Source organism: Salvelinus namaycush, unplaced genomic scaffold (assembly GCF_016432855.1).
Source record: "Salvelinus namaycush isolate Seneca unplaced genomic scaffold, SaNama_1.0 Scaffold361, whole genome shotgun sequence".
NCBI classification, from domain to species: Eukaryota; Metazoa; Chordata; class Actinopteri; order Salmoniformes; family Salmonidae; genus Salvelinus; species Salvelinus namaycush.
In genome coordinates, this window is record NW_024060575.1 from 523 (window position 1) to 25,351 (window position 24,829).

General features: G+C 41.9%; 1 protein-coding gene across 1 annotated transcript; it reads right to left on the bottom strand.

Annotated features, from left to right (window-relative positions):
• Positions 1 to 259: 259 nt before the first annotated feature.
• Positions 260 to 23,422, bottom strand: nuf2 (UF2 component of NDC80 kinetochore complex; the record flags this gene model as incomplete). The annotated part of the gene is made up of 10 exons (XM_038985650.1): positions 23,315 to 23,422; positions 22,894 to 23,021; positions 22,662 to 22,736; positions 18,548 to 18,624; positions 14,846 to 14,907; positions 9,712 to 9,809; positions 1,486 to 1,559; positions 796 to 889; positions 615 to 677; positions 260 to 538 (listed from the first exon to the last, which is right to left on the bottom strand). Coding segments are annotated over exons 2-10 (945 nt in total), but the record flags the coding sequence as incomplete, so codon positions are not given.
• Positions 23,423 to 24,829: the final 1,407 nt, after the last annotated feature.

A 24,829-nucleotide genomic window follows, 5' to 3' on the forward strand; every position in this document is an offset into this window, starting at 1 on the left:
GGTGCTGTTGGGTCTAACAACAATACTAACCTCTACCTGGTGCTGTTGGGTCTAACAACAGTACTAACCTCTACCTGGTGCTGTTGGGTCTAACAACAATACTAACCTCTACCTGGTGCTGTTGGGTCTAACAACAGTACTAACCTCTACCTGGTGCTGTTGGGTCTAACAAACAGTACTAACCTCTACCTGGTGCTGTTGGGTCTAACAACAGTACTAACCTCTACCTGGTGCTGTTGGGTCTAACAACAATACTAACCTCTACCTGGTGCTGTTGGGTCTTGTTCATGGAGCTCTGGAGGTCCTGCAGCAGTTTAAATATCAGCTGGATGTCCGCCTCGCTGTGAGTCACACCCTGGACATTACTCTGCAGCCCTACCAGACGCTCGTCTGCCGTCTCGATGGCCAGCTTGATGTTCTTCACGTTTTCCTTCATCTTCTCCATCTGAATCTTCATCTCTTCAGGAGACTCAACGATCTGAGACTTTAGCTTACCAATGTTCTCCTTCAGAGTGGCCACATCAACCTTCAGCTGGGTCTGACAGACACACATTTTAGTCGTAGGATAATCATTTTAACATTTCAAAGCATTCTTCAGCTTGATCATAACGTACCAATTTTTGGGACTTCTCTGCCATCTCAGTTTTCCACTCTGCAATATTCTCATTGATAGCATTCTGAAACAAAACATAAAAGTTTCTTCTTGAACAAGTCCACATAGTCCCTCCCCGTTTGTCTTTTCTTCCGTATGGTTCCTAATGAATATGACCTGGTGGAGTACTGCACAGTACCTACCACTTCCTGGTATTGGTGCATGGTGTTGGTCTGCAGGTCAGAGAGAGCAGAGTCCAATTCCCTCGCTTCAGCCTGCTGCTCTGGGGGGATGGTACTGGAGAGAGGAGGGGAGAGGGGTCAGAGGTCAGAGGTACTACAGATCGTTTCATCTTCCAGGGCTGCATCTCAATAGTGTAATGCACTACAGACCGTTTCATCTTCCAGGGCTGCATCTCAATAGTCTAATGCACTACAGACCGTTTCATCTTCCAGGGCTGCATCTCAATAGTCTAATGCACTACAGACTGTTTCATCTTCCAGGGCTGCATCTCAATAGTCTAATGCACTACAGACCGTTTCATCTTCCAGGGCTGCATCTCAATAGTCTAATGCACTACAGACCGTTTCATCTTCCAGGGCTGCATCTCAATAGTCTAATGCACTACAGACCGTTTCATCTTCCAGGGCTGCATCTCAATAGTCTAATGCACTACAGACCGTTTCATCTTCCAGGGCTGCATCTCAATAGTCTAATGCACTACAGACCGTTTCATCTTCCAGGGCTGCATCTCAATAGTCTAATGCACTACAGACCGTTTCATCTTCCAGGGCTGCATCTCAATAGTCTAATGCACTACAGACCGTTTCATCTTCCAGGGCTGCATCTCAATAGTCTTGTGGCATCATCTCCTTCACTCGTTCAACACTTACGTCAGCTTGTCCATTTTCTTCTGAGCGTCTTTAGTTCCTCGTGAGTAAGCCTGAAGCTTGTCCATGTCTTCTCTCTGAAACAACGAGAACAGACTACTGTTACCGTACCCTACACACTACCGTACAATTCACACTACCGTACCCTACACACTACCGTACAATTCACACTACCGTACCCTACACACTACCGTACAATTCACACTACCGTACCCTACACTACCGTACAATTCACACTACCGTACCCTACACACTACCGTACAATTCACACTACCGTACCCTACACACTACCGTACAATTCACACTACCGTACCCTACACTACCGCACCCTACCGTACCCTTCACACTACCGTACCATACCCTACCGTACCCTTCACACTACCGTACCCTACACTACCCTACCCTTCACACTACCGTACCCTACACTACCGTACCCTTCACACTACCGTACCCTACCGTACCCTACACACTACCGTACCCTTCACACTACCGTACCCTACACACTACCGTACCCTACACACTACCGTACCCTACACACTACCCTACCGTACCCTACACACTACCGTACCCTACACACTACCCTACCGTACCCTTCACACTACCGTACCCTACACACTACCGTACCCTACACACTACCGTACCCTACACACTACCGTACCCTACACACTACCGTACCCTACACACTACCGTACCCTACACACTACCGTACCCTTCACACTACCGTACCCTACACACTACCGTACCCTACCGTACCCTTCACACTACCGTACCCTTCACACTACCGTACCCTTCACACTACCGTACCCTTCACACTACACTACCCTTCACACTACACTACCCTTCACACTACCGTACCCTTCACACTACCGTACCCTTCACACTACCGTACCCTTCACACTACCGTACCCTACCGTACCCTTCACACTACCGTACCCTTCACACTACCGTACCCTTCACACTACTGTACCCTTCACACTACCGTACCCTTCACACTACCGTACCCTACTGTACCCTTCACACTACCGCACCCTTCACACTACCGCACCCTTCACACTACCCGACCGTACCCTTCACACTACCGTACCCTACACACTACCGTACCCTTCACACTACCGTACCCTTCACACTACTGTACCCTTCACACTACCGTACCCTTCACACTACCGTACCCTTCACACTACCGTACCCTTCACACTACCGTACCCTACTGTACCCTTCACACTACACTACCGTACCCTTCACACTACTGTACCCTACACTACCGTACCCTACACACTACCGTACCATACACCGTCACACTACCGTACCCTACACACTACCGTACCCTACACACTACCGTACCCTACACACTACCGTACCCTACACACTACCGTACCCTACACACTACCGTACCCTACACACTACCGTACCCTACACACTACCGTACCCTTCACACTACCGTACCCTACACACTACCGTACCCTACACACTACCGTACCCTACACTACCGTACCCTTCACACTACCGTACCCTTCACACTACCGCACCCTTCACACTACCGCACCCTTCACACTACCGCACCCTTCACACTACCGTACCCTACACACTACCGTACCCTACCCTTCACACTACCGTACCCTACACTACCCTACCCTTCACACTACCGTACCCTACACACTACCGTACCCTACACTATCCTACCCTTCACACTACCGTACCATACACCTTCACACTACCGTACCCTACACACTACCGTACCCTTCACACTACCGTACCCTTCACACTACCGTACCCTTCACACTACCGTACCCTTCACACTACCGTACCCTTCACACTACCGTACCCTTCACACTACCGTACCATACACCTTCACACTACCGTACACTTCAGACTACCACACCCTACCATACAGTACCCTACCGTACCCTTCAAACTACCGTAGCATACACTACCGTAGCATACACTACCGTACTAGAGGTCAGCCGATTAATTAGGGCTGATTTCAAGTTTTCATAACAATTGGTAATCAGACTTTTTGGACGCTGATTATGGTCGATTACATTGCAATCCACGAGGAAACTGCATGGCAGGCTGACCACCTGTTACGCGAGTGCAGCGTCAAAAGGACCTTGTGGCTGCAAGGAGCCAAGGTAAGTTGCTAGCTAGCATTAAACTTATCTTATAAAAAACAATCAATCTTCACATATTCACTAGTTAACTACACATGGTTGATGATATTACTAGTTAACTACACATGGTTGATGATATCACTAGTTAACTACACATGGTTGATGATATTACTAGGTTAACTACACATGGTTGATGATGTTACTAGGTTAACTACACATGGTTGATGATATTACTAGGTTAACTACACATGGTTGATGATGTTACTAGGTTAACTACACATGGTTGGTGATATTACTAGGTTAACTACACATGGTTGGTGATATTACTAGGTTAACTACACATGGTTGGTGATATTACTAGGTTAACTACACATGGTTGATGATATCACTAGGTTAACTACACATGGTTGATGATATCACTAGGTTAACTACACATGGTTGATGATATTACTAGTTAACTACACATGGTTGATGATATTACTAGTTAACAACACATGGTTGATGATATTACTAGGTTAACTACACATGGTTGATGATATTACTAGTTAACTACACATGGTTGATGATATTACTAGGTTAACTACACATGGTTGATGATATTACTAGTTAACTACACATGGTTGATGATATTACTAGTTAACTACACATGGTTGATGATATTACTAGGTTAACTACACATTGTTGATGATATTACTAGGTTAACTACACATGGTTGATGATATTACTAGTTAACTACACATGGTTGATGATATTACTAGTTAACTACACATGGTTGATGATATCACTAGTTAACTACACATGGTTGATGATATTACTAGGTTAACTACACATGGTTGATGATATTACTAGGTTAACTACACATGGTTGATGATATTACTAGGTTAACCTCTAACACCTCCCAAACCCGGATCCCCCCCATCAAAAAAGCTGACTAGCATAGCCTAGCCTAAAGCCACAGGGATATCATATAATAAAATGTTCATGAAATCACAAGTCCAAGACACCAAATGAAAGATACACATCTTGTGAATCCAGCCACCATTTCTGATTTTTAAAATGTTTTACAGGGAAGACACAATATGTAAATCTATTAGCTAACCACGTTAGCAAAAGACACCACTTTTTTACTCCACCATTTTTTACTCCATCAGTAGCTATCACAAATTCGACCAAATAAAGATATAAATAGCCACTAACCAAGAAACAACTTCATCAGATGACAGTCTGATAACATATTTATTGTATAGCATATGTTTTGTTAGAAAAATGTGCATATTTCAGGTATAAATCATAGTTTACCATTGCAGCCACCATCACAACTCTCACCAAAGCGACTAGAATAACTACAGAGACCATCGTGTATTACCTAATTACTCATCATAAAACATTTCTTAAAAATACACAGCGTACATCAGATGAAAGACACAGATCTTGTGAATCCAGCCAATATTTCAGATTTTCTAAGTGTTTTACAGCGAAAACACAATATAGCGTTATATTAGCTTACCACAATAGCAAACATCACAACAGCATTGATTCAAGGCAAAAATAGCGATAACGTATAAACCACCAAAATATATTAATTTTTTCACTAACCTTCTCAGAATTCTTCAGATGACAGTCCTATAACATCATATTACACAATTCATATAGAGTTTGTTCGAAAATGTGCATATTTAGCGCCACAAATCGTGGTTATACAATGAGAAAAGTAGCAAAGCTGCCCAGAAAATGTCAGGAGAAATCTTTGAAGAGGCACCTATTCTAATCAGTAACTATTCCAAAACTTGACTAAAAAATACAGGTTGGACAGCAATTGAAAGACAAATTAGTTCTTAATGCAATCGCTGGCATACATTTTTAAAATTAACGTTACTTCAAAATACAGCGTGCGATAAAGCGAGGCTGCACTGCAATTAATGGCAGCTTATGCATGACATTTTTCAACAGAACAACGAATTATCAGCATAAATAGTTCTTACTTTTTGATGAACTCTCATCAGAATCTTGGGAAAGGTGTCCTTTGTCCAAAAGAATCGTTGCTAGGTTGTATAACGTCCTCTTCAACGCTGCAATTAGCAGTAAACATTCGCATGCGAGAGAGAGATACCCAACCCCCTAGAACGCCAGGAAATGAAATACCCGAAAATCGCAATATACTGACATAAACTGATATAACTCGGTTTAAAATAACAACATTATGATGTCTTTAACACCTATATCGAATAAAAACAGAGCCGGATATATCTAAGAGCTAAAACAGGAGCTTCTAGCACGACATGCCAAGATCCTCCCTGCGTCAGAGCGAAGAGTCAAAAGAGGGGACACCTCGTTTCCAAGCAATTTATAAACTTTCAGATCTGCCTAGAGACTCCATTTCAAGTCCCTCTATTCGCTGACACCCAGGGGAAGGCGTATGCAGTGCATCTCAACCAATAGAGGACAGGCAAATTAATAAACTGTTCTGGGAACAGCGAGCAGATTTCAGCATTTTCAAATCCTCATAGGAAAATTGCTCTAAGTCCAGTTCTGTTTCACTCACAGACATAATTCAAACGGTTTTAGAAACTAGAGAGTGTTTTCTATCCAATAGTAATAATAATATGCATATTGTACGAGCAAGAATTGAGTACGAGGCAGTTTAATTTGGGCACTATTTATTCCAATGGGGAAACAGCGCCCCCATATTGACAAGAAGTTAACAAGCTTGTCCCGCGTTGCATATCATCAATGTGGTGCCTGTTAATTAATCATCGAATCACAGCCTACTTCAACTTCGTCAAACGAGTGATTTAACAAAAGCACATTCGCGAAAAATGCACAATCGTTGCACAAATGTACTTAACCATAAACATCAATGCCTTCTTTAAAATCAATACACAGAAGTATACATTTTTTAACCTGCATATGTAGTTAACCTCTCTGCGAGTAAGGCTAGTTTCCTGAATTTCTGCCTGTCTGACGTGCCCAAAGTAAACAGCCTGTTACTCAGGCCCAGAAGCTAGGATATGCATGTAATAGAAAACACTCTGAAGTTTCTAAAACTGTTAAAATAATGTCTGTGAGTATAACAGAACTGATATAGCAGGCGAAAACCCGAGGAAAATCAATCCAGGAAAAGAAAATGGAGCTCAGAATGACTTCCAATGCAATGCTATTGAAAGATCTAATTTCCACCTCCCAGATTGCAGTTCCTATGGCTTCCAGTAGATGTCAGTCTTTATACAAGGTTTTAGGCTTGTTCTTTTTTTAAATGAAGAAGTATTTGTAGTCGTTCCAAGTCTTTTTGCGCGCGTGAACGTGGGCACGCTCTTCGTTCTTTTCCTTTGCAATAGAACATAGAAAAAACCGTCTGAAATATTATCGTTTATTTAGATATTAGACAACCTGAGGATTAATAAAAAACATTGTTTGACTCGTTTGGACGACCTTTGCTGGTAACTTTTTGGAATCCTTTGTATGCATGTTGAAGGATTGGATTATTGAATTCAATGGCGCCAACTAAACAGCGTTTTTGGGATATAAAGAAGGACTTTATCGAACAAAACGAACATTCATTGTGTAGCTGGGACCCCTGGGATTGCAAACAGAGGAAGATCTTCAAAGGTAAGTGATTTATTTTATCGCTATTTTGTGTCACCTGTGCTGGTTTGAAAAGGATGTTGTTGTGGGGCTCAGTCCTCAAACAATCGAATGCTATGCTTTCGCCGTAAAGCCTTTTTGAAATCTGACAACGCAGTTCGATTACCAAGATTCTAAGCTAAAGAATCATGTATGACACTTGAATTTGGCGCGCTCCGAGTTCACCGGATGCTGTCGAATTTGATCCCGCTAGCGGTTTTAAAAGAAATGCATGTTAGCAGGCAATATTAACTAGGGAAATTGTGTCCCATCTCTTGCATTCAGTGCAAGCAGAGTCAGGGTGTATGCAGCAGTTTGGGCAGCATGGCTCGTTACGAACTGTTGAAAGGCCATTTATTCCTAACAAAGACCGTAAATAATTTGCCAGAATTTTAAATAATTATGACATAACATTGAGGGTTGTCCAATGTAACAGCAATATTTAGACCTAGGTTGCCACCTGTTCGATAAAATACCGAACAGTTCTGTATTTCACTGAAAGAATAAACGTTTTGTTTTCGTAATGATAGTTTCCGGATTTAACCATATTAATGACCAATGGCTCGTATTTCTGTGTGTTATTATGTTATAATTAAGTATATGATTTGATAGAGCAGTCTGACTGAGCGATGGTAGGCACCAGCAGGCTCGTAAGCATTCATTCAAACAGCACTTTCCTGCGTTTTGCCAGAAGCTCTTCGCTGTGCTTCAAGCCTATCAACTCCCGAGATTAGGCTGGTGTAACCGATGTGAAATGGCTAGCTAGTTAGCGGGGTGTGCGCTAATAGCGTTTCAAACGTCACTCGCTCTGAGACTTGGAGTAGTTATTCCCCTTGCTCTGCATGGGTAACGCTGCTTCGAGGGTGGCTGTTGTCATTGTGTTCCTGGTTCGAGCCCAGGTAGGAACGAGGAGAGGGATGGAAGCTATACTGTTACACTGGCAATACTAAAGTGCCTATAAGAACATCCAATAGTCAAAGGTTAATGAAATACAAATGGTATAGAGAGAAATAGTCCTATAATTCCTATAATAACTACAACCTAAAACTTCCTACCTGGGAATATTGAAGACTCATGTTAAAAGGAACCACCAGCTTTCATATGTTCTCATGTTCTGAGCAAGGGACTTAAACGTTAGCTTTCTTACATGGCACATATTGCACTTTTACTTTCTTCTCCAACACTTTGTTTTTGCATTATTTAAACCAAATTGAACATGTTTCATTATTTATTTGAGGCTAAATTGATTTATTGATGTATTATATTAAGTTAAAATAAGTGTTCATTCAGTATTGTCATTATTACAAATTAAAAAATTAATAATAATTTTTAAAAAAAATCGAGCGATTAATCGGTATGGGCTTTTTTTGGCACTCCAATAATCGGTATCAGCGTTGAAAAATCATAATCGGTCGACCTCTATACTGTACCCTACCCTTCGCACTACCGTACCCTACACTACCCTTCACACTACTGTACCCTACCCTTCACACTACTGTACCCTTCACACTACTGTACCCTACACTACCCTTCACACTACTGTACCCTACCCTTCACACTACTGTACCCTTCACACTACTGTACCCTACACACTACTGTACCCTACACACTACTGTACCCTACCCTTCGCACTACCGTACCCTACACTACCCTTCACACTACTGTACCCTACCCTTCACACTACTGTACCCTACCCTTCACACTACTGTACCCTACCCTTCACACTACTGTACCCTTCACACCACCGAACCCTTCAAACTACCGTACCCTACACACTACCGTACCCTACCCTTCACACTACTGTACCATACTAATCACCAAGTACAGACACTACTGTTACAGTACCATACTAATGAAGCACACAATGAAACACTTAGTGGTGTTTAGTCTTACAACACAATGCAGCTAGTCTGGTACAATGCTTTTTAGTGCAACCATCCAACATTCTGTTGTTACACCATATAGCCTACCCTCACAGCACAGAAAGTCTCGTCTCTGACAACATGCTCTGCAGTGGTAACTGAGCAGCAGGGGATAATGTGTCTCAGTGGTAACTGAGCAGCAGGGGATAATGTGTCTCAGTGGTAACTGAGCAGCAGGGGATAATGTGTCTCAGTGGGAACTGAGCAGCAGGGGATAATGTGTCTCAGTGGTAACTGAGCAGCAGGGGATAATGTGTCTCAGTGGTAACTGAGCAGCAGGGGATAATGTGTCTCAGTGGTAACTGAGCAGAAGGGGATAATGTGTCTCAGTGGTAACTGAGCAGTAGGGGATAATGTGTCTCAGTGGTAACTGAGCAGCAGGGGATAATGTGTCTCAGTGGTAACTGAGCAGCAGGGGATAATGTGTCTCAGTGGTAACTGAGCAGCAGGGGATAATGTGTCTCAGTGGTAACTGAGCAGAAGGGGATAATGTGTCTCAGTGGTAACTGAGCAGCAGGGGATAATGTGTCTCAGTGGTAACCGAGCAGAAGGGGATAATGTGTCTCAGTCAGACTTACAAATCTCTCCTGGTGTCCCATAGTCATATCCAGCCTCTGCTTCCTGAAGTGAAGGTAGTTCATGATGCCACTCAGGATGGTCACCGTCCTCTTCACCTCTGTAAAGGAAGGATAGACAGGGAGATTGGAAGGTTACCTAAGAGTGATGGACCTGGATAGGAATTTAACATATCAGCTAACCACATCATATGAATTAGCCATCTGGTTTCGGACTGCACAGTCGATGACATGGCACACAACCATCGATTGACGCTTTCCCTTTCAAGAAGATTCGATACATGGTAGAGGTCGACCTCTAATACACGGGCGCTCGAATACGATACGTTTTAGTTTGAATCTATTCGGTTTAATTAAAGGAATGAATTGATGCAATGCACTAACATTTGTTGCAGAAACATTAATTTCCCATTGTAAATGTGCTGCTGATGGAGGTTGTGAGACAGCGTGTGACCCTCATTTGTGCTCTGTCACCCTCGACCCTCACTCCCCCAATCGGAGATATCTACTGCAGCCCTCATCCTCCACATACAACACCCGTTCTGCCAGTCATATTCTGTTAAAGGTCCCCAAAGCACACACATCCCTGGGTCGTTCCTCTTTTCAGTTAGCTGCAGCTAGCGACTGGAACGAGCTGCAACAAACACTCACACTGGACAGTTTTATCTCTTCATTCAAAGACACAATCATGGACACTCTTACTCAAATCAAATCAAATTTTATTTGTCACATACACATGGTTAGCAGATGTTAATGCGAGTGTAGCGAAATGCTTGTGCTTCTAGTTCTGACAATGCAGTAATAACCAACAAGTAATCTAACCTAACAATTCCACAACTACTACCTTATACACACAAGTGTAAGGGATAAAGAATATGTACATAAAGATATATGAATGAGTGATGGTACAGAACGGCATAGGCAAGATGCAGTAGATGGTATAGAGTACAGTATATACATATGAGATGAGTAATGTAGGGTATGTAAACATAAAGTGGCATAGTTTAAAGTGGCTAGTGATACATGTATTACATAAAGATGGCAAGATGCAGTAGATGATATAGAGTACAGTATATACATATACATATGAGATGAGTAATGTAGGGTATGTAAACATTATATTAAGTGGCATTGTTTAAACTGGCTAGTGATACATTTTTACATAAATTTCCATCAATTCCCATTATTAAAGTGGCTGGAGTTGAGTCAGTATGTTGGCACTGACAGTTGTGGCTGCTTTGCGTGATGTATTGTTGTCTCTACCTTCTTGCCCTTTGTGCTGTTGTCTGTGCCCAATAATGTTTGTACCATGTTTTGTGTTGCTACCATGCTGCGTTGCTACCATGTTGCGTTGCTACCATGCTGCGTTGCTACCATGCTGTGTTGCTACCATGCTGCGTTGCTACCATGCTGTGTTGCTACCATGTTGTGTTGCTACCATGTTGTGTTGCTACCATGCTGTGTTGCTACCATGCTATGTTGTCGTCTTAGGTCTCTCTTGTTGTGATGCGTGTTTTGTCCCTTATTTATATTGTATTTTTAATCAATGTCTACACAACTAGCAGCTTCATTAAATTGTACCCTCAAAACACCAGTCTCAACGTCAACAGTGAAGAGGCGACTCCAGGATGCTGGCCTTCTAGGCAGAGTTCCTTTGTCCAGTGCCTGTGTTCTTTTGCCCATTTTAATCTTTATTTTTATTGGCCAGTCTGAGATATGGCTTTTTCTTTGCAACTCTGCCTAGAAGGCCAGCATCCCGGAGTCGCCTCTTCACTGTTGACGTTGAGACTGGTGTTTTGCGGGTACTATTTAATGAAGCTGCCAGGTGAGGACTAGTGAGGCGTCGGTTTCTCAAACTAGTGTACTTGTCCTCTTGCTCAGTTGTGCACCGGGGCCTCCCACTCCTCTTTCTATTCTGGTTAGAGCCAGTTTGAGCTGTTCTGTGAAGGGAGTAGTACACAGCGTTGTACAAGGTCATCAGTTTCTTGGCAATTTCTCACATGTTAAAGTCATAATTTCTCAGAACAAGAACAGACTGATGAGTTTCAGAAGAAAGTTATTTGTTTCTGGCCATTTTGAGCCTGTAATCGAACCCACAAATGCTGATGCTCCAGATACTCAACTAGTCTAAAGAAGGACGGTTTTATTGCTTCTTTAAATCAGGACAACATAACTGCAAACGGGGTTTTCTAATGATCAATTAGCTAAGTTTATGATTTTAAAAGGCTAACACAACATGCCATTGGAACACAGGAGTGATGGTTGCTGATAATGGGCCTCTGTACGCCTATGTAGATATTCCATTAAAAACCAGTCGTTTCCAGCTACAATAGTCATTTACAACGTTAACAATGTCTACACTGTATTTCTGATCAATTTGATGTTATTTTAATGGACAACATTTTTTGCTTTTCTTGTTTTCAAAAACAAGGACATTTCTAATTGATCCCAAACTTTTGAACAGTAGTGTATATATATAAAAAAAAAACATAAATATCACATTTACCTAAGCATTCCGACATTTTACTCAGTACTTTGTTGAAGCACCTTTGGTAGTGATTACAGCCTTGAGTCTTCTTGGGTATGACGCTACAAGCTTGGCACACCTGTATTCGGGGAGTTTCTCTCATTCCGCTCTGCAGATCCTCTCAAGCTCTGTCAGGTTGGATGGGGAGCGTTGCTGCACAGCTTTTTTCAGGTCTCTACAGAGATGTTCGATCGGGTTCAAGTCCGGGCTCTGGCTGGGCCACTCGAGGACATTAAGAGACTGGTCCTGAAGCCACTCCTGCATTGTCTTGGCTGTGTGCTTCGGCTCGTTGTCCTGTTGGAAGGTGAACCTTCGCCCCCAGTCTGAGGTCCTGAGCGCTCTGGAGCAGGTTTTCATCAAGGATCTCTGTACTTTGCTCCGTTCATCTTTGCCTCGATCCTGACTAGTTTCCCAGTCCCTGAAAAACATCCCCGCAGCATGATGCTGCTACCACCATGCTTCACCGTAGGGATGGTGGCAGGTTTCCTCCAGACGAGATGCTTGGCATTCGGGTAAGAGTTCAATCTTGGTTTCATCAGACCAGAGAATCTTGTTTTTCATGGTCTGAGAGTCTTTAGGTGGGCAATCATGTGCCTTTTACTGAGGAGTGGCTTCCATCTAGCCACTCTACCATAGAGGTCTGATTGGTGGAGTGCTGCAGAGATGGTTGTTCTTCTGGAAGGTTCTCCCATCGCCACAGAGGAACTCTGGAGCTCTGTCAGAGTGACCATCGGGTTCTTGGTCACCTCCCTGACCAAGTCCCATCTCCCACGATTGCTCAGTTTGGCTGCGCAGCCCGCTCTAGGAAGAGTCTTCTTCCATTTAAGTTACTGTCTCGGAGCTCTATGGACAATTCCTTCGACCTCATTGCTTGCTTTTTGCTCTGACATGCATTTCCATTTTAGGAAGAGTCTTGGTGGTTCCAAACTTCTTCCATTTAAGAATGATGGAGGCCACTGTGTTCTTGGGGACCTTCAATGCTGCAGACATTTTTTGGTACCCTTCCCCAGATTTGTGCCTCGACACAATCCTGTCTCGGAGCTCTACGGACAATTCCTTCGACCTCATGTCTTAGTTTTTGCTCTAACATGCTGTGGATCTTTCCAAATCATGTCCAATCAATTGAATTTACCACAGGTGAATCAAGTTGTAGAAACATCTCAAGGATGATCAATAGAAACAGAATGCACCTGAGCTCAATTTAACTAGGCAAGTCAGTTAAAAACAAATGATTATTTACAATGCCAGCCTACCAAAAGGCCTCCCCAGAAAGGAGACAGGCTAAAAAGTTGGAGATACGGTTGCTAAAACTCACACAGATGTTTTTTTTCAGGTCAAGTTTAAGGAGCTCCTTTATGTGTGTGTGTATATATATATATGTATATAAACACACACACACACATATATATATACATATACACACATATATAGAAGGGGAAAAAATATTTATATCCAGGAGATTGGAAATTATGCAGACAATTACATTGATGAAAATACAATCTATTTGCAATGTTAAAGCTCCTCTACAAAAACAATATTTCAAAAATACCATGTATACTGATTGTTTCGAGCAATACTACCATGTATACCGATTGTTTCGAGCAATACTACCATGTATACCGATTGTTTAGAGCAATACTACCATGTATACCGATTGTTTAGAGCAATACTACCATGTATACCGATTGTTTAGAGCAATACTACCATGTATACCGATTGTTTAGAGCAATACTACCATGTATACCGATTGTTTGGAGCAATACTACCATGTATACTGATTGTTTAGAGCAATACTACCATGTATACCGATTGTTTAGAGCAATACTACCATGTATACCGATTGTTTGGAGCAATACTACCATGTATACTGATTGTTTGGAGCAATACTACCATGTATACTGATTGTTTGGAGCAATACTACCAAAGTATTGCTGGTGGTGAACCTGAACATTATATTCAGGTAAAACACCATTTTCAACGGCGCATTTGATAACAAAAATAACCTAGCAAATGACTTTGGTTGTCACTCAACTAATAAAGCCTAATCTTGCGCAAGCCATTTCACCAACATTTGAATGTTGAAGGTGACCTGCAGATGTGCCAGATCAGGCTCGTTGGTCAGCGGGCGAAGCGGCACAGTTTGACTGATATTGCCTGTTGTTGTTCGGCAAAATGACTTGTAGATCAATGACTGTCAATATAATGACATGCTTAGTTCAACACTGAAGGAGAGGACGCAGAGGTATTTTCCGGAAGGTAGAAAGAAAGCAATTGGAGCAAAACATTTTAGTGAAACGGAGATTCGTAACCTTGCATGCTACCGTCGGAGAGTTTGTGCTTCCGCGCTCATATCTGAAACATTTGAACCTGGGACCGATGCATATTAGTGAATCGGTACATCACTAATTGATGCAATTCAATGTAGTTGGGCAGGAACTTGACCAAGATGGACGTTCAGTTTCCGTCAGCAGCCAGGTGACATCCTCAACGTGAGACAAATATCTGCTAGGTCATATGGTGAAAATAACCCTTCCACTGCAATGTCTTGGCACCAGTCAGCTGAAGAAGACAGAAGTAGTGTAGATGCTCTTTCAGACAGCTCATACTCACTGGGAGCCAGCAGGTCATTCAGTGAGAAGTCATACACATAGCACATCCGCAGGAACTGACGCCTGGAACAGAAGACACATACAGGATGAAAAACAGTAGAACCGGCTCCGCACTGTTAAAACAGTAGAACCGGCTCCGCACTGTTAAAACAGTATAATTGATTCACACTGTGACAACAATAAAACAATTTAAAACAAATCAAGAAAAGTGCAAAAAATAGCCCACATGAACATATGTAGCCTAAGAAACAAGGTTGATGAAATCACTTGCTTGTAACAGATGACATTCATATACTCTTTCTGAAACTCACTTGGATAATACCTTTAATGATACAGTTGTAGCAATACACAGTGGTGACCTAAATATTGACTGGCTTTCATCAAGCTGCCCACTAAAGAAAAACCTTCAAACTGTAACCAGTGCCTACAACCTGGGATTTTTAAATTATGTTAAATCAATTTCTTCAGAGTGCGGCAATTGTAGGCTAAGGGTTAATGATTTTTTTAATTGGCAAGGTTAGCAGACTTAGGCATAACTTGCCAGCAACACATGCAAAACCTACACATCCAAGTATAACTGACCAAATTATGAAAGACAAGCACTGTAACTTTGAATTATGTAAATTGAGTGTGGAAGAGGGGGGGGATCTATCAACAATGACAACTTGGATGGAAAATTACTGCAGACGATATTGCCACTCCTATTTGCTCTCTCTTCAATCTACAAAAAAAGTGTGTACCATGAGACCTGGAGGGAAGCAAGTCATTCTTCCACCCAAGAATAGTAAAGCACCCTTTACTATTTATTTTACCTTTAGTTAACTAGGCAAGTCAGTTAAGAACAAATTCTTATTTTCAATGACGGCCTAGGAACAGTGGGTTAACTGCCTTGTTCAGGGGCAGAACGACAGATTTGTACCTTGTCAGCTCGGGGATTCGATCTTGCAACCTTTCAGTTACTAGTTCAACGCTCTAACCACTAGTCTACCCTGCCGCCCCCTAGCTCACATAGCAGACCAATCAGACTGTTACTAACCCTTAGTAAACTTTGTGTTTGACCAGATACAATGCTATTTTACAGTAAACAAATTGACAGACTTTCAGCACGCTTATAGGGATGGGCATTCAACATGCATGGTACTTACACAAATGACTGATGATTGGCTGAGAGAAATTGATGATAAAATTATTGTGGGGGCTGTCTTGTTAGACTTCAGTGCGGCTTTTGACATGATCGATGATAGTCTGCTGCTGGAAAAACGTACATGTTATGGCTTTACACCCCCAACTACATTGTGGATAAAGAGTTCTGTCTTACAGAATATAGAGGGTGTTCTTTAATGGAAGCCTCTTCAACAAAATCCAGGTAGAATAAGGCATTCCCCAGGGCAGCTGTCTAGGCCCCTTACTTTTTTTCAATATTTACTAATGACCTACCACTGGCTATGAGTAACGCCTGTGTGTCTTTGTATGCGGATGACTCAACACTATACAGGTCAGCTACTACAGCAAGTGAAGTCACTGCAACACTTAAAGAGATTCAGTCAGTTTCAGAATGGGTGGCAAGAAATAAGTTAGTACTAAATATTTCAAACACTAAAAGCATTGTATGTGGGACAAATCATTCACTAAATATTGTAATGAATAATGTGGAAATTGAGGAGACTAAACTGCTTGGAGTAACCCTGGATTGTAAACTGTTATGGTAAAAACATATTGATGCAACAGTAGCTAAGATGGGGAGAAATCTGTCCATAATAAAGCGATGCTCTACCTTAACAACACTATCAACAAGGCTGGTCCTACAGGCCCTAGTTTCTACCTTCTTAACAACACTATCAACAAGGCAGGTCCTACAGGCCCTAGTTTCCACCTTAACAACACTATCAACAAGGCAGGTCCTACAGGCCCTAGTTTCTACCTTCTTAACAACACTATCAACAAGGCAGGTCCTACAGACCCTAGTTTCTAACTTCTTAACAGCACTATCAACAAGGCAGGTCCTGCAGGCCCTAGTTTGTCGCACCTGTACTACTACTTATTTACAATGACGGCCTTCCCCCGGCCAAACTCTAACGACGCTGGGCCAATTGTGCCCCGCCCTATAGGACTCCCAATCATGGCCGATTGTGATACAGCCTGGAATCGAACCATGGTCTGTAATGATGCCTCTAGCACTGAGATGCCTTACACCGCTGAGCCACTCGGGAGCCCTAAAACTCATGCAAGCAGTAGTAACTCATACAAGCAGTAGTAACTCATACAAGCAGTAGTAACTCATACAAGCAGTAGTAACTCATACAAGCAGTAGTAACTCATACAAGAAGTAGAATATGGAGAAAAATAATACAAATACACCTTATGGAACAGCAAGGACTGTGAAGTCACACTCACAGGTACACAAAACACACCCAACAAACACCCTACACACCTGGATAGTGTGTAGTAGTAGACTAGTGGCCTGACCCTAACCCTGGGGACTTACTGTACTGTGAAATCTGTTGGGAAATGTATTTTCATGTTTAAAAATGTTACTATAATGTATATTATACTGCTTTAATTTTTACTGGACGCCAGGAAGAGTAGCTTCTGCCTTAGCAGCAGCTAGTGGGGATCCATAATAAATACAAATACATCTCCATGACCCCGAGCCATCCACAATAAATACAAATACATCTCCATGACCCCGAGCCATCCACAATAAATACAAAAACATCTCCATGACCCCGAGCCATCCACCGGGGATCCATAATAAATACAAATACATCTCCATGACCCCGAGCCATCCACCGGGGATCCATAGTAAATACATCTCCATGACCCTGAGCCATCCACCGGGGATCCATAATAAATACAAATACATCTCCATGACCCCGAGCCATCCACCGGGGATCCACAATAAATACAAATACATCTCCATGACCCCGAGCCATCCACCGGGGATCCATAATAAATACATCTCCATGACCCCGAGCCATCCACCGGGGATCCATAATAAATACATCTCCATGACCCCGAGCCATCCACCAGGGATCCATAATAAATACATCTCCATGACCCCGAGCCATCCACCAGGGATCCATAATAAATACATCTCCATGACCCCGAGCCATCCACCAGGGATCCATAATAAATACATCTCCATGACCCCGAGCCATCCACCAGGGATCCATAATAAATACATCTCCATGACCCCGAGCCATCCACCGGGGATCCACAATAAATACAAATACATCTCCATGACCCCGAGCCATCCACCGGGGATCCATAATAAACACATCTCCATGACCCCGAGCCATCCACCGGGGATCCATAGTAAATACAACTCCATGACCCCGAGCCATCCACAATAAATACAAATACATCTCCATGACCCCGAGCCATCCACAATAAATACAAATACATCTCCATGACCCCGAGCCATCCACCGGGGATCCACAATAAATACAAATACATCTCCATGACCCCGAGCCATCCACCAGGGATCCATAGTAAAAAACTGACTCCACACAGTTAGAACATTATGACAGATTCACACTTAAAACATTTCTAACAGTGTGGAATCAGTTTCACAGATCAGTTATAAGCAAATCCCAGGTAGACGACGACAATTGGCATCCTCAGGTAGACAACATCATTAACAGCAGCAATTCCCATCCTCAGGTAGACAACAATTCCCATCCTCAGGTAGACAACAACTCACATCCTCAGGTAGACACTCATGACAGCAGTGGGCCACTCATGGAGCTGGGGATGCTGGATGTTCTCAGAGAATGGGACCTGTAGGGAAACACATCAGATAGAAATAACAGGGCTCGGATTAATCACATACATACAGTACAGTACATGCAGTACATACAGTGCCTTTAGAAAGTATTCACAGGCCTAGACTTTCCACATTTGTGATATGGCCTGAATTTAAAATTGATTACATTTAGATTGTGTCCCTGGCCTATACAGAATACCTGAAAGTGTCAAAGTGGACTTACGTTTTTAGAAATTGTTACAAATTAATTAAAAATGAAACGCTGAAATGTCTTGAGTGAATAAGTATTCAACCTCTAAATAAGTTCAAGTCACATAATAAGTTGCGTGAACTCACTGTGACTACCTCATCTCTGTATCCCACACATAGAATTATCTGTAAGTTCCCTCAGTCAAGCACTGAATTTCAAACAGATTCAACCACAAAGACAAGGGAGGATTTCCAATGCCTTTCAAAGAATGGGTCAACATTTTTAATAAGCAAAAATTGAATATCCCCCAGTTGCCAGAGAGGAAGGAAACCGCTCAGGATTTCACCATGAGACCAATGGGGACTTTAAAATAGTTAGAGTTGAATTGCTGTGATAGGAGAAATCTGAGGATGGATCAACAACATTTTAGTTACTCCACAATACTAACCTAAATAACAGAGTGAAAAGAAGGAAGCCTGTACAGAATAAAAATATTCCAAAACATGCGTTATATTTGGGGCAAATCCAACACATTACTGAGTACCACTTCATATTTTCAAGCATGGTGATGGCTGCATCATGCTATGGGTATGCTTGTCATCAGTACGGACTAGGGAGTTTTTTTTTTTTTTTTAAGAAACAGAAAATAGCTAAGCACAGGCAAAATCCTAGAGGAAAACCTGGTTCGGTCTGCTTTCCAACGCTCACTGGGAGACAAATTCACCTTTCAGCAGGACAACAACCTAAAACACAAGGCCAAATATACACTGGAGTTGCTTTCCAAGAAGACATTGAATGTTCCCGAGTGGCCTAGTTACAGTTTTTACTTAAAATCTGCTTGGAAATCTAATGGCAAGACATGAAAATGGCAGTCTAGCAATGATCAACAAACAACTTGACAGCGCTTGAAGAATTTTATAAAGAATAAATGTGCAAATATTGTACAATCCAGGTGTGAAAAGCTCTAGAGACTTACCCAGAAAGCCTCACAGCTATAATCGCTGCTAAAGGTGCTTCTACAAAGTATTGACTCGTATCCTAACTGTAGGTAGTAGGTATTGACTCGTATCCTAACTGTAGGTAGTAGGTATTGACTCGTATCCTAACTGTAGGTAGTAGGTATTGACTCGTATCCTAACTGTAGGTAGTAGGTATTGACTCGTATCCTAACTGTAGGTAGTAGGTATTGACTCGTATCCTAACTGTAGGTAGTAGGTATTGACTCGTATCCTAACTGGAGGTAGTAGGTATTGACTCGTATCCTAACTGTAGGTAGTAGGTATTGACTCGTATCCTAACTGTAGGTAGTAGGTATTGACTCGTATCCTAACTGTAGGTAGTAGGTATTGACTCGTATCCTAACTGTAGGTAGTAGGTATTGACTCGTATCCTAACTGTAGGTAGTAGGTATTGACTCGTATCCTAACTGTAGGTAGTAGGTATTGACTCGTATCCTAACTGTAGGTAGTAGGTATTGACTCGTATCCTAACTGTAGGTAGTAGGTATTGACTCGTATCCTAACTGTAGGTAGTAGGTATTGACTCGTATCCTAACTGTAGGTAGTAGGTATTGACTCGTATCCTAACTGTAGGTAGTAGGTATTGACTCGTATCCTAACTGTAGGTAGTAGGTATTGACTCGTATCCTAACTGTAGGTAGTAGGTATTGACTCGTATCCTAACTGTAGGTAGTAGGTATTGACTCGTATCCTAACTGTAGGTAGTAGGTATTGACTCGTATCCTAACTGTAGGTAGTAGGTATTGACTCGTATCCTAACTGTAGGTAGTAGGTATTGACTCGTATCCTAACTGTAGGTAGTAGGTATTGACTCGTATCCTAACTGTAGGTAGTAGGTATTGACTCGTATCCTAACTGTAGGTAGTAGGTATTGACTCGTATCCTAACTGTAGGTAGTAGGTATTGACTCATATCCTAACTGTAGGTAGTAGGTATTGACTCATATCCTAACTGTAGGTAGTAGGTATTGACTCATATCCTAACTGTAGGTAGTAGGTTTTCATAACAATTGGAAATCGGTATTTTTGGGCGCCGATTTGCCGTTTTTATTTTTTACACCTTTATTTAATCTTTATTTAACGAGGCAAGTCAGTTAAGAACACATTCTTATTTTCAATGACGGCCTAGGAACCCCTGAACGAGGCAAAACGACAGATTTTTAACCTTGTCAGCTCGGGGGATCCAATCTTGCAACCTTACAGTTAACTAGTCCAATGCTCTAACACTGATTACATTGCACTCCACGAGGAGCCTGCCTGTGCCGCGAATGCAGTAAGCTAAGGTAAATTGCTAGCTAGCATTAAACTTATCTTATAAAAATCAATCAATCAATGACTGTCATTGCTCCAATGTGTACTTAAACATAAACATCAATGCCGTTCTTAAAATTAATACACAAGTATATATTTTTTAACCTACATATTTAGCTAAAAGAAATCCAGGTTAGCAGGCAATATTAACCAGGTGAAATTGTGTCATTTCTCTTGCGTTCATTGCACGCAGAGTCAGTGTATATGCAACATGTTGGGCCGCCTGGCTCTTTGCGAACTAATTTGCCAGAATTTTACGTAATTATGACAACATTGAAGGTTGTGCAATGTAACAGGAATATTTAGACTCATGGATGCCACCTGTTAGATAAAATACGGAACGGAATAAACGTTTTGTTTTCGAGGTAATAGTTTCCGGATTAGTCAAAGGTATAGGGTTTAGAGAGAAATAGTCGACGCGTTATAATTCCTGTAATAACTTGCGGCTGAACTTGAAAGGGGTTCCTTCGTTATTTTACCGTTCATGTCTTCCATAGAGAATGTCTTGATCTACTTCAAATAAGTTCTGTGTTTCGCGGAGGAGCAGACTGACAGGGGACCATGCAGACAAGCTCTGCTTTCTGCACTACAACCTAAAACTTGTTAACTGGGAATATTGAAGACCCATGAAAGCTGGTGGTTCGTTTTAACATATGTTCTCATGTTATTTCAGACTAAATTTATTTTATTTATGTATTATATTAAGTTAAAATAAAAGTGTTCATTGTTCATTCAGTATTGTTGCAATTGTCATTATTACAAAAATGTGTGTGTGTGTACATATAAAACTTTACTTTCCTTCTTTTTTAAATTTATTTGTATTTTTTAAATTGGCCGATTAACTTCTCTAGGGTAGGGGGCAGTATTCGGAATTTTGGATGAAATGCATGCCCAAATTAAACGGCCTGTTTCTCGGGCCCAGAAGATATGATATGCATATAACTGGTAGATTTTGATAGAAAACACTCTAAAGTGGCTTTCGACCTTCGTCTCTCCCGAGCCCGTAGTTTTAGCGATGAACCCACAAATCGAACCCACAAATGCTGATGCTCCAGATACCAGATTCTCAACTAGTCTAAAGAAGGAGTTTTATTGCTTCTTTAAATCAGAACCGTTTTCAGCGGTGCTAACATAGTTGCAAAAGGATTTTCTAATGATCAATTAGCCTTTTAAAATGCTAAACTTGGATTAGCTAACACAACGTGCCATTGGAACACAGGAGTGATGGTTGCTGATAATGGGCCTCTGTAAATATTCCATTTAAAACCAGACGTTTCTAGCTACAATAGTAATTTACAACATTAACAACGTGTACAGTGTTTTAATGGACAAAATAACGCTTTTCTTTCAAAAACAAGAACATTTCTAAGTGACCCCAACATTTTGAACAGTAGTGTATTGTATTGATTAAAAGTAATGTGTGCGTTTAAATATGTACAACCATATATTTACAAGCATTTCGCTACATCCACAATAAGCTAAACATGTGTATGTGACCAATAAAAATGTATTTGTAGTGTAAGTGTACATACCATGTAATGACACTCAGGCTTGAAGCGGTACAGGAGTTGCAGTATCCTCATGTACAGTCTCTGTACTGCATCTGGCTACAATGGGGACAACAACATTGTATTACACTACCAACATTGGCAGCTGCAAATAAATTATCACTTTCATATGAGTCATATACACAATACAACCTCTGTGTGTGTTATTGGAGAACTCATGCAGTCATATTCATGCTAATTTAAAAACGTGTATTACCTTTGGGCTCGGGGCAAGGTCGTTCTTAGTGAAATGTTTAGCCTCCTGCCCGGTAAGGACCTCAGTGCGGAAAAAGGTTACGATGGCGTCCACTTTATACACTGGGAAAGTGTTCTCCGTCATTGTTACTAGGAAAAACATTTTTTAAACTGAATCAACAAGCAATTCAAATTCAGATCAATGTTTTTACTTGGGTATTTGGCTACGGTACACTACCATTATTCATATCAGTACATTTTAACTTATCTGCTTTAACGTTAACTAGCTAACGTTAACTATTCACTATTTAACGTTAGCCCAGGTAGCTAACTTGGCTACCTTGCTTACTTTGTCCTACACATAATCGTTATAAATGTCTAAAGCTAGATTATTCAAACAGTGATTCTTAGTATAACGTCTTTGCAATGAGTAGTTTGATTACCTGAAATTGTGTTGTTGACTACGGAGCAAACAAGTAGCTAACTATTTCACGTCTGGTATTTCGATTTTTGGCGCTTTCGAGGTAACTTCCGTGTTTTTCGTATTCTTCAGTTGATTATTGGTGCGCGACAGCGCCACCGCAAGGTTTGGGGTCGTCACTGGTTTAAACAGCCACAAAGTCATAAACCACACCCATTTCTACAGTTGCTCTTCTTAAATCTAATTTTCAACCTAACCTTAACCACACTGCAAACACTTGGTGGCAGGTAGCCTAGTGGTTAGAGCATTGGGCCAGTAACCAAAAGGTTGCTGGATAAAAATCTGTTGTTCTGCCCCTGAACAAGGCAGTTAACCCACTGTACCCTGGTAGGCTCTCATTGTAAATAAGAATTTGTTCTTAACTGACTTGCCTAGTTAAAATAAATTAGCCTAACCTTAAATGATGATCAAAAACCATTTCAGTTTTCATGTATTTTTAAGACTTTTGGAAAGTTAACGATAACAAACTCATTTAGAACACGCAGTCCCAATCTACATCCGGTTAGCTAGCTTCCGCAGAGAACTCCACATGTCAAGTGCATGTTACAAGCAGAAAAGTAAACAAAGTCTACTTATAAAGACGGAAAAGCTGGGTTACATGTAGCGTAGTCAGTGTATGGAGAAGTCAGGGCTAGCCAGCCAGACACTTCAGAGGACGTGGGCTACTTGGCCTGTGCCACGTTGGGTATGTTTTTACATTCTGGAATGTTCAGTTGAACGGAAACGGTGCTGTACTGAATGACGAGTTGGAAAACGGGGAGGGGTTGGGTTGTGAAACGCTGTACGCATAGACAATGTAGCCTAGTGGTTAGAGCGTTGGGCCAGTAACCGAAAGGTTCCCATCTAGCAAAGAGGAGTCGGCCCAGAAGCGGCCCTCTTCCGTGGGACCGGAACTGATTGAATCGGCAAGGAATTGGGTGTCGGACTTGGCCCGGAATCAAAATGAATGACTGCCCAGAATCGGCCCAAGTACATCGGCCGTTTCCGCCACCCGGAATTCAGCCGACTTTGGCGGCATCTTAAAGAATCCCCCCAGAAGCGGCCCGATGAAAATGTAAATAAATGTATACAAAATTACCCGATTTAGTCATTTTAAATATGACTATTATACATTTTATACCCATCCACAAAAAACATTTTGTGTTGGCACCATTCACCTAGTGACCATGTCAGCATGTATGTGCCTAGCCCGCCACAGGAGTCGCTATAGCACGATAGGACAAGGACATGGGGCCGACCAAACCCTCCCCTAACTCGGACGACGCTGGGCCAATTGTGCGTTGCCTCATGGGTCTCCCGGTCGTGGCCGGCACGGGTCTCGAACCAGCATCTGTAGCAACGCAGTTTTCACTGAGACACAGTGTGTTAGACCGCTACGCCACTCGGGAGGTTCCAACCACAAAGTTTTGAATGCTTATCAATTGCCTTGCACAAAGTATCAAAATACAAAAATACTGAGAAAATATGGAATAAATAA